This window comes from Electrophorus electricus, chromosome 12, assembly GCF_013358815.1.
Source record: "Electrophorus electricus isolate fEleEle1 chromosome 12, fEleEle1.pri, whole genome shotgun sequence".
Classification (NCBI taxonomy): Eukaryota; Metazoa; Chordata; class Actinopteri; order Gymnotiformes; family Gymnotidae; genus Electrophorus; species Electrophorus electricus.
In genome coordinates this window covers 9,349,515-9,365,011 of record NC_049546.1, presented here as the reverse complement: position 1 = coordinate 9,365,011, position 15,497 = coordinate 9,349,515, and the positions used below count along the sequence as shown (strand labels likewise).

The window sequence follows — 15,497 nt, the reverse complement described above, 5'->3', positions numbered from 1 at the left end:
CTACATGAAAATCTGCCTGTCTGGACAGATGTACACAATAAGAATCTGTCACTGGGATCGTCACCGGGAAACGTGCCACTCTGCTTCTTAGTCACAGTGCTGCACAATGAGCTTAGCATTCCAGACTTCAACACTCCTGATACAAGTGCCCAGCTAACCTACAATCACTCTGAGTGTGATTTCTGGAATGGAAGACCTGAGGTTTTCTGCAAACTCCAGGTTAACAGATCTGGGTCAGTTGCTAAAGCTGCTTTCTGGAGTACCCTGCAGCTTTCCAGCTGACTGTAGTTTTCAGGATGGAGAACAGGGCAGGGTTTCATTGATCTGGGATCAGTTGAGGAATTTACATTTGTAAATGTAAATGTAGGAATATGCTGCGGAGTGAGCTGGTGGGGTGAAACAGAGGCTAATTCTCCTCCTCACAGCTCTGGTCTTGCTCAGTGTCAGAGATGTTTTCTTATGGTGACAGTATTCCATATGGTCTAAGGCTGATCGAGCACTTGAATTAGATTAAGAATGTTTTTGATAGTGGGGCACTGTTTTGTTATTTGCTTCTTATTCCATTTCTATAAATAGCAGCTGAGGTATGAAGAGGTTTATATGTTTGCTAACAGTGTTTCCCAGGGTTATTGGAACATGCATATGGTGAGGTTAAAAAAAATAAAAAATTCACTCTGTTCATGAAAGAGCACAATCACAGCTTTCAAATTAATCATTACAGCCACATGTTGACAGAGATGAACAGATCCAGCATTCAAGTTGGAAACTTGGACAAGGCTTTTGAAAAGCATGTTTGGAAAGAACCACTCAAGAAATGGAGTATATGTGCTGATTAATGATTCTCATATAAGGTCTAACACCACTTAGGTGTTCTAAGCTTTTAATCTACATACCCTACTGGTGTTGAGTAAGGGTAAGATATTGAATATCCTATCCAGGTGAAGAGTCAAATAAATGCCTCTGTTCTTCTTACAGTTACTGAGAGAGAGAGAGAGAGAGAGAGAGAGAGAGAGAGAGAGAGAGAGAGAGAAAGAGAGAAAGTGAGAGAAACAGGGAGTGTTTAAAGGTGGAGAAAGAATAGAGTTAATGCATAATTAACACCTACAATTCAATTATCTGCTTGTCTTCTAAACCTTCGCTGTTTGTCTTTGCAACGGCTGCATTGTTTGTACACTTCAACAGATTTTTTTTCAGTCTTTGCTGGCCTCTGCTTTTCATGGTGTTAGATATCACTGATAGAGCACTCACTTTCATTTCGTTTCTGAATTCACACAGGAGCATCAGGTGGCACACTGGACTGACACCACTGAAATGGTGTATAATCTCATGTGAAGACACAATGCAACACATATCAGTTACATGTACAATGTTTTCTATTGCCTGGTTCTCATATAAACAGAATGACTCAATGCCCTGGTTTACCTTTAAATTTGAACTTAATGCCCCCCCACCCCCCAAAAAACATTCATCTTTTAATTGAATGCTCATCTTCATGAGCATGTGCTCAGGTTTACACCTATAAAGGTTTTGCGCTGTGAGGTCTACATTAAAATCTGCCTGTCTGGAGAGATGTACATAAGAATCTGTCACTGGGATTGTCACTGGGAAGCATGCCGCTTTGCTTCTTAGTCACAGTGCTGCACAATGAGCTTAGTGTTCCAGACTTCAACACTCCTTATACAAGTGCCCAGTTAACCTACAAACACTCTGAGTGTGATTTCTGGAATGGAAGACCTGAAGTTTTCTCATGTGAGGACACAATGCAACACACATATCAGTTACATGTACAATGTTTTCTATTGCCTGGTTCTCATATAAACAGAATGACTCACTGGCCTGGTTTACATTTAAATTTGAACTTAATGCCCCCACACCCCCCAAAAATCATTAATCTTTTAACTGAATGCTCATCTTCATGAGCATGTGCTCAGGTTTACACCTATAAAGGTTTTCTGCTGTGAGGTCCACATCAGGATCATGGTACAGGTAGCCAGGGATGAAGTTTCTCCATTCAGGGTTGACCAGATATGGAGTGTCCAACACCTAAACCAAAGAGTAAACAAGCCAGCTTCAGTGAGGGCCCTTAGGAATGAGCTGCCCCTCATTCTGAAGTTACAAGATCATTATAGTCTGCTTGGTTCCATGAAGTGCACTGTTGTAATAACTTATCTTCCGGATTTATAGTTCAAAGATATCTTAAACAGAATGAGGATATAATATAGGACAAGGTATTGCTCAGGTTTCGCTTTCTCACCTTGAACAGCTGTCTGGAGTGGAAAGGTTCACACATCAGCTTCTCCACGTTCCCCCCTAACACAAACGTGGCTGTCACCACTCCCATGAGCACCCAGGAGAACAGGAAGCTGAAGCCCACGCCGCTGACAGACGCAGGAAGAGGGTGACAGAGGGTGAGTGGATACAGTGAGTCTTTCCTGTTGTTCGAATGCCTCTAATAGAGCACACTTCTAAAATCATTCTGAACCCAGCAGTGGCACTCACGCCATGAGCAGATTCCCTCCAGTGTTGGACACACAGCCGCGTGTTGTCGGAGAGGCATGTCGGTCATATCCCAGAATTCCACATAGCAGACCCAGGAAGTTGAAGGCTAAGATGAGCACTACCAGGCAACACAGGGTGACACAGCCGACCCACCTGCAGTTGGCACGTGTTAAACAGAAAGAACGGAAGGAAAGGAAAGACACAAGTAAACTAAGCATTACAATCGCAGTAAAGAATTTACATTCATTTTTTAAACATTCATTGCACAGGACACTATGTGGTTCTTGTTGATTAAGATGCATCCTACTGGCACTTATTATTATTATTATTATTATTATTATTATTAGTAGTAGTAGTAGTAGTAATAGTAGTAGTATTACTGATTATTTAATTTTTCATTGTTTATCCTATTTTCATCATGTTTCAGTTTCTGTGGTTTGTGCTTAGTTTGATTGCCCTGTTAGTTTATATTGTTTTCTTATATGATGTTCTTTTTTAAGAAAACACACAATAAAAAATGTTCCTAATAAGATGCATTCCATTGTGCTTCATTGTGACACAGAGGCCATGGCATAGGGAAAAAACCTGTAAAAGTCCAACAGATCAATCTCTGGATAGAGGTCTTCAATGCTGGAGTGCATATGACTGATGGAAATGGTGAGGTTGTTCAGAGAGCTCTGGATGGGGAACAGCCTGGAGAAGCTGGTGATGTTACTGCCGATGCCATCCAGCAAGCCTCGGACACCTAGAAATGTCCACAGAGGAGGGCAAAAGAAAGATATCTCTTGCCACGTACTTCAGAATATGTCAGCTGAGAAAGGCAGGGCATATGCAGTCACACGCCTCACCTGCCGCTTCCTTCGTGGTCTGCTCGGTTACCATGGCAGGGGTGTTATTGAAAGCAGAAAGCCCCTAGAGGTTGAGAGGGAACAGCATGAGACAAAGAACCTGACCCTCAGTTACGCCCATGAGTCTGAAAGCCCCTAGAGACAGAACATGACCCTAAGAACCTGACCCATAGCAAGGTATTATTTTTCATTCTAACTGCAGACATAACACTGGGGATTCGTAGCTGAGACTCACTTTCTGAACAAAGCGATTGAGGTCCGTCTTTAGAACGTCATTCACCTTGACCAGCTGCCGGGTCACATTAGGTGGCTGAAAGACAAAAGCCCTTGTTCAGCCTTTTCCATCAACAGCAAACAAGGCGGATATGTGTAAAGTCAAGTGTAAAAGAGAGAGACAAGGCCTCATCACCCTCGAGTAGTTAGTGCTGATGTCGAGCTGGCCGAGCGAGTCACGGATGTTGTGGCAAAGGGGTGGCGTGGGCAAGAACGCGTTGGCACATGCAGGGTCGTCGAGCATGTTCCGGAGGCTTGTTCGCACCACGCTTAGGTTGAACTGCAGCTGGGCTGTGCCCTCCTGCAAGACCCCCAATGACACGCTCACATTCTCCAGAGCCTCCCTCGTGTCCCGCATCACTGCGTGCACGCACACACACACACACACACACACACACACACACACACACCACACATTCATTGGTTTATGTTTGCGGGCTGATAGTATCATGGGAGAGAAAAAAAAACCTACCAATCTTTTTTTTAGGAACATATGTGATCACAAAAAATGTGATGAGGTGTGGTGGGGGAGGGCTTGAGGTTGGGGTGGAGGGTCTGAGTTAGTCTCCAACTGAGATCTGAGGCTATTGCTCCTTTCATTTTAACTTAAGAAAAATACTTCACTCAAAATAGGAACAAGGCCAAGAATGGATCAAAAGTACTGTGGACCAATAGCATGACCTAATTTGCATAATTCTAACCAGTTCCTACTGGTATTCCTTAATTATTACATTAAGTACTCTTTCAGCTGTTTCGTGAACACAAGAAGGTCAAGCAGGTTCCACTGGGATAAGGCTTCACTCAGGGAGGACAACAGCCCGGACAGAAGTGAAAGGGACCAATGACTGGGCTCTCACCATGATGAAATCGAAGGGGGAAAACTAGTCTGGATCTAGTCATGGTTACCTTTAATGGCATTTGCTACTTTGACTTGTTGATTGAAGACAAGAGAAAAGTCTGAGGCACAGGCAAGCTAACAAGTATTGAGCCACTTATCATAGCTGACAGTTTAATTTAGTTCATTGTTGGAACCGCGTTGTGAAAAACAGAAGAGAAAGTTAAAACAACAACAACAACAACAACCCAAAAACAAAAGAGAGGGACACAAGAACCACTGGAGAACTCCTTCAGACCTACCTCCAGCCATGTGTAGCACCCCATCCAGGGCAGGTCGCACCTCTTTCCCTAGCTCCTCATGTATCCTTCCGCCCAACAATAGACCCACATCTACAGAGACATGAAGACAGCGTCAGAATATGTACAACCTTATACCTTGTTGGTAATGCAAAAAACATTATATACTTACTATCTAGGTCCCAGAGTACTTGGTTCTTGGCAGTTCCATACTGAGCTATCAGGTAATCGATTTGCTATAAGAAGGAAGATAAATACACAATTAACGCAACTCATGCCATTTTTTACAACCTATTTTCTCGTCTTACATCATTTCTCCATCCATGTTTATCTAAACGTTTTGTCACTGACAAACTGAAAATACTTAATTAAATTAGACTTGAAAAAAATCTAACTGAATCGACTACAGTTCAGAGATGAACACTAAGTTGGGTCATTGCTATAAGGTTTATGCAAGTGCATCTGTCATATGAACTTACTAAGCACAACTTAATACATGTGCCCTTCAATAGTTCATTAGTGCTTTATGATGAAAGTGTTAGCGTTTACCACTGGTGTGACATTGACGAAGGTGTATAAATCTCTCAGATTACTGTTGACCAGCCTCCTCATGGTCTTCAACTCAGAACTTAGGTTCTGACTGGCTGCATATGCACACAGAACCCCAGCCCTGAATGCACAATATCAGATAGACAAAATATATACATTTACAGCAGATGCTTTTATACAAAGCAACTTACAATTATGACTGAGTACAACTTGAAAAATTTGGGTTGAGGGCCTTGCTCAGGGGCCCAACAGTGGCAAATTGGCAGTGGAGGGCCTTGAACCAGTACTTTTGATTACAACTTTTGATTACAGTATATCTATTATTGTGTATGTGTATATGTGTGTGTGTGTGTGTGTGTGTGTGTGTGTGTGTGTGTATATATGTATATATATATATATATGTGTGTGTGTATATATATATATATATATATATATATATATATATATATATATATATATATATATATATATATATACATACATACATACATACATACACACACACTCTATCTATCTATCTATCTATCTATCTATCTATCTATCTATCTATCTATCTATCTATCTATCTAGTAACATATATCTAAAAATATAATTTACAATGAATCTATCAAGTGTAGAAACATATAGAACCAATAGGGGGCAGCACTTACATAAAAATAACTAACAAATGTTTTGTTTGCTATAACAATCAATTTTACATTTTCCCATGTAAATTCTTGATATTTTTGTGGTGAAAGTGAAAGTGAATCCTCATTACTAACAATTCACCATTGAGGACTGAAGGTTGTCATCCTGACACTGCAGAACTTGCCCAGATGGGGAACCAAGACACAGATCCTTTTGCACCAAAACATGTCGCTTAACTCAAGGGGAATCCTCATTTTACAGTGTCGGCCGATCCTCAAAAGCATTCAAAAGTGGCTATATTTACTAATTAGATTAGAGAACGTTTAAGAGAAGTGCAGCCTTGTATAACTGAGTTACAGTGCTTCATCTTAATTCGACCCCCTGAGTAAGAGGGGAAAACTTACTGCTGCTCTAGGCTTCAGTGGGAGGCATGAAGAAGAGAAGCCATACAAACATAATCAGATGCTCTTCTCATCACACTGGATTATCCTTGCTGTGGACTGAGATGAAAATAAAGGGCCTGATGTCTTATGTAACAGTTGGAATAGCCACAGAGATCGCTGAGGACTGTCTTCGCTGCATGAATCATTCACTGCATGAAACGCTAGTTCTACGACTGCCTCTTTCTCAGAGGAATCATGCAGCATGAAGTCAAAGAAATCAGGAGGTCCAGTACGACTAGTGTGACTATAATATGACCACATCACCCATATCTTTGACAGAACAATATGTGAAATGGGCCATTTCCTGTCTAAGGATAAACTTACAAAAACAATCTCTGAGAAATACCATTCCAGTAAAAGGATTACCTTTACTTGTTTCAGGTACAGAGCTAACTCCACCATGTTAGGTTACATGGCTATAACAATGACTCCCTATGAATTACCTCAGATATTTAGGCAACATCTTTCCTCAACATGAACTTGCATACACGCAGACTGTCCCCTGAAGGCAAAAATCCCATGAGTGAATGTTGTGTCCACAGGTACCAAACATAGGAAAGAACACTAAGGGAAGCCTAAACTACTCTTTAGAGTTCAGAGAGATGATCCCTGGTGTACCAGCTTGTCTATCTGCAAAACGACATGGCACAAGTCCAAAAATGGCCTCACCACAAAGAGGCTTTGTAAGTCTCTCTCCCTCCTCCTCCCTGTGAACACACTATCCACTTGGCCCTAGAGGGTCTGGAGAAGCACCCCAGATCAGGAACGATGTGACCCTGTAGATGGAGTGTATTCCACAGGTCTGTCACAAAATTAGGCTGCAGAGGCAACATGGGAAACATCTTTGCTACTTTGCTGGTAAAGGAATTGCAAGTGTGAATGCATCAGAACTGAAGCAGATGATTGTGAGGACTTGAGATTGCACGGCATGACAAAACCAAAATAAATGTGTAAACGAGAGGTGATATTTTAATAAGATACTGTCAGGGCAGGAAAAAAAAACTGCTGATATTTTGGGATATCCTGATTTGCGGATATTTTGGTATTATATCTCATTTGTTGAAGCAAGGCTAGCTCAAGTAACCCCTAGGATAATAAAGCATCCCAGTGAAATTAAGCTTCTTCATTTGGGCCATCTAGTACCCTGGAGAAAGCGTTCCCCCTGCACAATGCTCCTGCTGTGTTCACACGGCCAGCTCCATAGCCTCCGTTTCCCCAATCCTCTCCTGGGGCTTTGAGCTCTGGGTGGGGGTGAGAACCCCATTAAGTGCCTCTACAAACATGGGGCCTGACCCACCGGGTCTGGTTTCGCCCAACAATGGCTCTGCTTGGGACCCGCCCGCCGGTGTTCCTGATCCTGCAGCTTGAAATATGATCGGCCTGCCACAACAGAATGGCCAAGACAAAGGCAGCCACTGTGGCTGGGGCTCGGGGAGGCACAGACTGTGGGCAGTGATACCTACCGAACAGGGGACATCAGCTTGGACGGCATCACTGAGCCAGTTATACCAATACATATCTGGCTTTTGTCAATTGTTTGCATGTGTATAACAGGATGAAGTCAGTAGATGGGAATGAATAGGTTTTTTTACTCCAAAGGAAACATGCATTTGTTCCATGGGTAGCTACATGTGGGATGTGTTTGGGGACGTTGGAACATCAAACCCCATGTGTGTGGTGAGAAAGTAGGCCAGAGCAGGTTGGCAAGCAAAGAGCAAGACAAAAACCCCCCTTCTCCATTCACATACTAGACAGATCAAGGACACAACATGTCTTATCAAACACACTCACACATGCGTATGTACACACACACACACACACACACACACACACACACACACACACACACACACACACACACACACAGTTTTCTCTCGTGAATAATGATTTTATAGTTGAAAGATTAAATTCTTAGCTGACATGTAATGTAATGATATTGCTGATGCTTGCATGTCCTGCCACTTGAGAAGACACGCATGCACGCACGCACGCGCACACACACACATACACGCGCACACACACACACACACACATACACGCGCACACACACACACACACACACACACACACACACACACACACACACACACACACACACACACACTTCCTCTCCATGTATGGAGAAACCTCAGGCACTAGGCTATTTCCATGCATGAACAATGCATGTCAACTAGCTAAGCTACTGTGACCTGCTTATCTCCAATTGCATAGATATAGGTCATGATAAGACTCACAGTGACTGCCATGAGGGAATGCACAGACATTCGGTGTGGGAAAATGTACAAGCTACAAAAATGTACTGGAGTCTAACCAGAGGTGAAGAGCAAAGAGAGTATGCTCAGATCAGCTCACTCTACTACAGATACACATATGTGATGAACACGATATCAAGGGGAGTGTATTCCACCAAACAAATATATGCATGTATTCACTGAAGTATACATGTCTTAATATGCATAAACTGATATACCAACCTCAACCAGTCATAATCCAGAGCATAACAAACAAGCCATCCTTAAAGCTCTGTCAAGCATTTTAACAAACACTTCTGAACAACGTTTGAAGATGATCAACTTAAACGTTCAGTGCGCAGAAATCACTATAAAAATCTTTTTGTGTTTATGCAATTTGATTTAATAAATGAACAGCAGCCCCGTGCTTCACTCTGGATGTTGCGTTAGTTAATGTCCTCGGTAGTACACATGGATTGATAGGCTGGAGTTTCCAGCTGAGCTCCAGGGCTGGTGGAGTAGCGGCCGAGGGGTTGGACCGGCAGACCATGGTGTGTCACTGTTTTCTGACATCAGCCCTGTGAAATGTTCCTTCCTAAGCATGGTGGCACTAACAAGAAATCATGTCTGCATTGTTATCTGGGCCACATCGTTAAGAATTCCACTCATAAGAATTGTTCCCATTATTTTGAAGGAGAGTGGCGTAGTCTATGTGGCCCTAGAGCCTCGAAAATAGGCATGGGAAACAGAATGAGGACACAGCCAAGAAAGAAAAGAGTACCCATGAGATGAACAGACAGACAGTCAAGGTAACGCATAAAAGCCAGACAGAGAATGCTAGGCAGAGCTGAGCAGACCTTGCTCAGCAAAATAAACATTTTGCACATTTCCCACATTTTGGACTTTCCCCTTCACCCACAGCTCAGCTCAGCTCAGGAAGATAATTCCCTCAAACTCGAAATCAGTGCCCCTTAAGAACCACTCCAGTGCACCAGACCCAGCGAGTTTATTCTGAGGGCAGCTTGAAGCCAAGAGCTCATCCATGACTGTGTAAATGGAGTATGCTTGGTCTTTTGAGCTCAAATGCTGAGTGACCAGCAGGTGCTCAACTGTTGTCGAGCCTCCCGCCCTTCCCTCTGTAATGCAGCCCCAAAGGGGGACTGTAAGTCTCTGTCCTCTCCACTGGAATGACTTCATTTGAACTGCTGTGCCGTGGTGACTCCTGGAGATTTAATATGTGTGTGAGGCGATGGAGCCTCTCATATCCAGGCAGCGGTCCCTGTCCTGAGGAATCTCTAATAAAGAGGCAGCCTGATGAAGCCATATAGTAAAAATAACACGCGCACACACACACACACACACACACACACACACACACACACACACACAAACACACACGCACACGCACACACACGCACACTGTTTGGTTTGGTGCTGCTGCACTGAAAAACTCTCTACCTGCAGCCTGTTGGCTCTCAGCTACACTGGAATATACTCTAGCACAGTCCATGCCGTCGGGTCCATAAGCTGGAGTATCGAATCAGAAGTATGGTTATCTGAAGCTCCATTACAGCTGATATTAGCTGACTTGTCGTTGAGATATGGCACATTTGATAGCTGAATTATTTGAACTGAATCGGTCACTTTGTAATCAGTTTGTCCGGTGGCAAGCATAAACAGCCCCCCCCACACACACACACGCGCACGCACGTACACAGCCACACACACTCTCTCTTACGTGATGATGAAGGTGGTGGTGAGGAGCAGTGTGGTAAGTAGGCCTCTCTGGCAGTCAGCATTCTTCCTCTGTCTCTGGTGCATCTCACCGCCGCAGTTGTCGCAGCAGCGGCACATGCAGAAGAACAGGCCGACCAGCGGCAGCAGTACGGCAAACAGCAGCCCCAGAGCAGCGCACACCACAAAGCCAATCTCGTAGTAGATCACCTGCACAAACCACACAGCCCACCGTGCCCCACCGCAACACGTTAGACCCCGATCAACCGTCTGCCGTGACAGTTTACGACTATGTTTAGAGAAAATATCAGGAAACATTACCCAGAACTATAAGTAACGGAGAGGAATAAGGGCCATGGGAGACTTTGTTAGACATGGTACTGAGCTAACTAGTGACAGAAGAGGAAGGGATGGTGTCTCTTGGGAGGGACAGGCAAAGAGTAAAACACGACAAAGTCATTCTAAAACATGTGCCAAGAAGACTTCGAATATCATTTGCTATTTGCTATTTTGAATTCTCAAAATGGCTGCCACCATTTGTCCAACAAGTCCCTCCCCTTCTCATGCAAGACGATTGTCTTAATCACCATATTGTAAATATGCTCAATATGAGGACTCTGAAAAATGAAGCAAATTAATTGGGAGCTAAAAACAATTGCCTCACTGTGTGAGTAATACATCATGCCAGAGTTATTCATATGCAATGGTTCCTCAGTGTGATTAGAGCTAGCTGTTCAGCCTGCAGCACAGTTTGATAGTGGAAAGGGGGCAGCCTGTCTCTGGGCGGGACTCACTTCTGTCTGGATAATAAAGCTCTTGGTAAGTCATGGTGCCGCCCTGATTCTCAGCTCACCCCATCTGTAAAGGGTTATAATTATCATGGACCATTAGTAGCTGCAGACTCCAGAGGTCGTGGTCATCCCTATTTGGAGTCAATCGGAGTAAATGAATTTGATACTGAACAGCAAATATGGGGTTTTTAAAAGACATTTTTAAAAACAGCAGTTCAGGAGCATGCATCACTTTTGTTTTTCTGTGCATCCGCTGCGTAAAAACCTCGCTAAATGCTACATCCTACCACTTTTGTTTCTGAAGTCATGGACCATGGTGAACAGCTTGAGCTTACTCCCTGATTTTTCTGGAGGCAATCCATCAGGAAAAGGAAACACTTCAGTTGCCTCCAACTTTCTTATAACTGATTATTCAAACGTAAACAACATTTAGATCTAGATCTTAAAATTCCAAATCTAGGGATGTTCTTAAAATTCAGAATCATCCCTAACCATAAACCTGAAGCATTCGGATCCTGACACTCCAGCCTGTAGCCAGGGGGCGTTACGTCAGTATTCAGCTCACATCAGCATGCACAGGCTTTAGTCAGGGGGCGTGGGGGTGGTGAGGGGCGAGAGTCTTGGGATTTTATGCCTGGGATTTTATGCCAGAAATGCTGAGGAAACTCAGACTGAGCTACTGCCTCTGAATTTTTGGGTCAGGGATGTTGGAATGATTGAGGTAAGAATGGTCATTTCTGGGATTTGTTGTGGTTTTTAGCACTACATGCCTAAAGCAATGGCTAAATTACAAATACTTCTTTACCCTGTAAAACATGACAACTTTTTATAACAAGATCCTACATGTTATCTACACATTCCTCCAGTAATGCACAGTTACAGCATTCCTAATGGCTTAGATGTTTATGACTATATGGAATTGGAACTATGTGAACACCACTACTGCAACATAGAATGTTAACAACATATACAGGGTAAATGAAAAGAAGAAAGAACACATCTGCATTACTGGGACAAAATCACATGGATAAGGAGTTAGAGAATGGACCCGGTGGCGTGGGGTAAGGTTATGAAACTAGCGTTAGCTGAGGGGTGGTGATGGGCCGACTCTGGACCCACTTTACCTGCAGGGTCAGAACAACGTTCTCTGGCTGGGGGCAGCCAAATGATGAAAAGTGTGCAGAAACGCAAACAAAACAAACAAACCAAAAAAGCAAAAAGAACACAGGGGAAAAGAGCACAACAGATGATCATAAAAAAGCAAAACCAGGTAAATAAAAGCCATACAAAGCACTTAAGAATTAGGAACTAGGTGTAATGCCTCGCTGTCAGGGTCTGACCCAACGGTATGGGACAGTCTGATTAAACTTGTGTTAACTTGGCTGCTGGAGAGAACTGTCTGGAGCACACTTCTTTCTTAACTGTATCAAGGCAATGTAAATATAAGCAAAGAGAGCAAGTGAACATGGTTGCAGAGGAATCAGAGCGCATAGAATGGAGGCATCTAGACAGGGCTGCACATATTCAAGCTAGCTTTCGTCACTTGGTCCCACTACCGGCCCCGAAAAGCCTACGTCTGAAACCAAGGACTGTTGTCAAGGGCTTTCTGCAGCATCTCTCGTTCCCTTGGAAACGAGATGCTGTTTAATTAAACTCTGCTACTCAAAAACAACAAATGCCCCTTGCTTGCCACTAGAGCTGGTGCCAAAAGCAATTAGCAGCTCTCCTTCTCCAGTCGGATAACAGGAGAGGAAAGGTTCTCTCCTCGCTGTTCATAAACAATTACCAGCCTGCTGGAGGACAGATGCAGTGAGATAACGTCCCTGGAGCTGGACTAAGCTCCACAGGGAGACGCTTATATATCAGAGGCCCGCTCGCACCCTCTTACCTTCTGGTACTCAGACTGGATGCTCCTGAATTTATCCTTCGCCAACCGGACGACAAGATCTGCAATGACAGCAAAGGATGAGTCAGTGTGAGGAGAGGCCGTGCGGGGGGGCGGGCAGCTGTGGGCCGCAAGGTAACGACGTTTGGCATCTAGAGTGAAAAGAGCAGCGGCACACCCACGGCATCTGGGTCTGCTCCCTGCTCACTTTCCTGCCGCACGAGATCCCAGCTGCTCCTGTTGTGTTGCCGAACCTGACCTCACAGGAAGCATGTCATTGTTTTCATACTAAGAGGCTCTAGGTGCACTGGCCAAATGTTTCACCATTGTTGCTTTGGACTTTGAACTAAGAAACACTTGGTTTCAATAGGCTGATGAAGCCACATGAAACTACATTGCCACTGGAGCTGCAGCAAGGTGATGCATCCACTGAGGCTCACAGGACCTGCGAGTGTTCAGTTTCATGAGTGATGCGGAGGAACTTCATGTCCAGCATGCTATGGCTCACTGGCTCACGTTCCAGTACAGTCCAGTTCATTGTCTCCACATGCTGGGTTCACGTATACATATCTGGATCAGGGAAAGTGTAGCTCCTTTTGCTGCTGGTCCAGTGTCTGTTTCACTGTACAAACAGGCAGATAGCACAAGGAAAAGACACTGAAAGCATTTTGATTTTCCTAAAGGTTGTACTGACAACATTCATTGCTACGACGCTTCCATCACTGTTTCTCAATCAAGGTCATAACCATGATGCAAGATCGTTTCTTCAAGTCATGAAGTAACACCACAACAAAGTAACTGCTCTGTTTGCAATGGGGACTATGGAAGACAGGATCCTAATAATCAGCAGAACGCATCTCTGTTCACCATGTTTATAGGCATGGAGAAACTGAAAGATGGCACACGTTAACCTTCCTCTTGGTGCAGTGCAGGACTTCCAAAACGGGCAGCGCTGGAAGGGGAAATGCTAATGCGCAATGCCACTAACAAGTGCACTCTCGACAGGCACATGTTCTTGCTCGAGCCTCCATTCTTCTCTTTCAGAGGTGATTGCTTCATTATTCAACAATAACACGGCCTTTGAAAAGAAGCTGCACAAGGCTCTGCTTTCGGCCTATTAGGCATTCTTCTAAAACTGAGCCTGTATACTTTGGGAAGAAAATGTGCTTTTTTTTTCCATCTATGCTCCAAATAAGCCTAAAGTCCTGCCAGGGGTAGTCCACATCACGTCCTCAGCTAAGCTCCTAAAGCAAATTCCCCACGTCCTCTGCTTTTTCTTCTTATGTTTTTACCTTTTAAAACAGGTCTGAAAGAGTAATGACTGCTGATAATGGTAATGATTAATGTCTAGAATTATTAGTAAATTATAAATCATATATAAATATGATTTAGAAGTTATGAATCATTAGTGTAAGGATGTAGATTGCTACAGATTTCCATAATCTTTGCTAGTTAATTAACATTAAGCAGTCTTCAGGATCGTACCAGGGGATTGCACGTTCTTTACATCATTCTGAACAAGGAAAAAAGAGGTAATGCGATCGAAAGGCTGGCATAGAAAGGACAGCTGCTCGTGCTCTGTAATAAACCTGTGTTTGACGAGAGATGATCTTCAAAATGGCTTGCAAAACATAAACATAGTATGAAACATGTATGCTCAATAAATGTGAAATTAGGTGCTCATAGTATGAGATCATTTAAAGTAAGGTGTCCTCTATCCAAACAGGTAAAAGAGGAGGATTAAGGTAGGATCAGGGCATTTTATATGAACCTAACTGCACTGGTCATTCATTTCATCCTACCACAGTGCAATGCTCTCTTGCTCTCTATTTTCCAAGGAGTCTCCTTTTTAAAACTCCATTTCTCAGCATGGTGAGAGGAGAGATATGCAGACGTGAGAGAAGAGGAGTGAAAAACTTAGCAGAAGGTAGGCTGCGAGAAGAGCTGATTAGAAGAAAGAAGTGAGAAATTTGCCTCTGCTTTCCTGGCTTACCGATATAGCTCCATACACACACGCATAACATACTATACCTGTCTAAAACATGCTATGCTATCTACATCTATAACAACTCAGTGGTCCATCCATCCCACAAGTAATCACAGGGCTGTTGTAAAAATAATATATAAATAAATCTGACTCTTTTAAAAAAAACTTTTAATGCTCATGTTGTAATGACCTGGTATCAGACTTTCATGAAGCCCAAGCAACTCTCTGCTGACTGTAACTTAACCTTGTTCTCTTTCCTCATGTACTGCCACACTCTTATATACACTCTTACACACACACACACACACACACACACACACACACACACACACACAAGCATAAACACGTCATTCTCTCTCTCTAACATGGTTTGATTGCGTAGGTATCTATTCATCAAGCAGGAAGCAAACAGACCCAGGGGCTCAGTGGTAAAAAACACAGGAGAGGCTGAAGATCTCACTGACTGGAGGTTGGCTGTTATGACAGAACCCAAACC

General features: G+C 43.4%; 1 protein-coding gene across 5 annotated transcripts in view; it reads right to left on the bottom strand.

Moving 5' to 3' along the window:
• prom1a (prominin 1a) overlaps positions 1 to 15,497 on the bottom strand; it is a 36,969-nt gene that overhangs the window by 6,788 nt on the left and 14,684 nt on the right. For 4 of the 5 annotated variants that reach the window (XR_004776738.1, XM_035532258.1, XM_035532259.1 and 1 more), the window contains exons 2-15: positions 13,018 to 13,076; positions 12,254 to 12,280; positions 10,343 to 10,548; positions 5,304 to 5,424; positions 4,927 to 4,990; positions 4,758 to 4,847; positions 3,757 to 3,980; positions 3,583 to 3,657; positions 3,348 to 3,411; positions 3,085 to 3,244; positions 2,500 to 2,652; positions 2,255 to 2,378; positions 1,940 to 2,043; positions 894 to 978 (exon numbers count right to left, since the gene is read on the bottom strand). Coding sequence is in view for 4 of the 5 variants with exons in the window: in XM_035532258.1 (XP_035388151.1) it covers positions 894 to 978; positions 1,940 to 2,043; positions 2,255 to 2,378; positions 2,500 to 2,652; positions 3,085 to 3,244; positions 3,348 to 3,411; positions 3,583 to 3,657; positions 3,757 to 3,980; positions 4,758 to 4,847; positions 4,927 to 4,990; positions 5,304 to 5,424; positions 10,343 to 10,548; positions 12,254 to 12,280; positions 13,018 to 13,076 (1,556 nt within the window). In the remaining variant the exon portion in view is untranslated. The remainder of the gene's footprint in view (positions 1 to 893; positions 979 to 1,939; positions 2,044 to 2,254; positions 2,379 to 2,499; positions 2,653 to 3,084; positions 3,245 to 3,347; positions 3,412 to 3,582; positions 3,658 to 3,756; positions 3,981 to 4,757; positions 4,848 to 4,926; positions 4,991 to 5,303; positions 5,425 to 10,342; positions 10,549 to 12,253; positions 12,281 to 13,017; positions 13,077 to 15,497) is intronic. The other variant, XM_035532260.1, reaches the window with a different exon arrangement.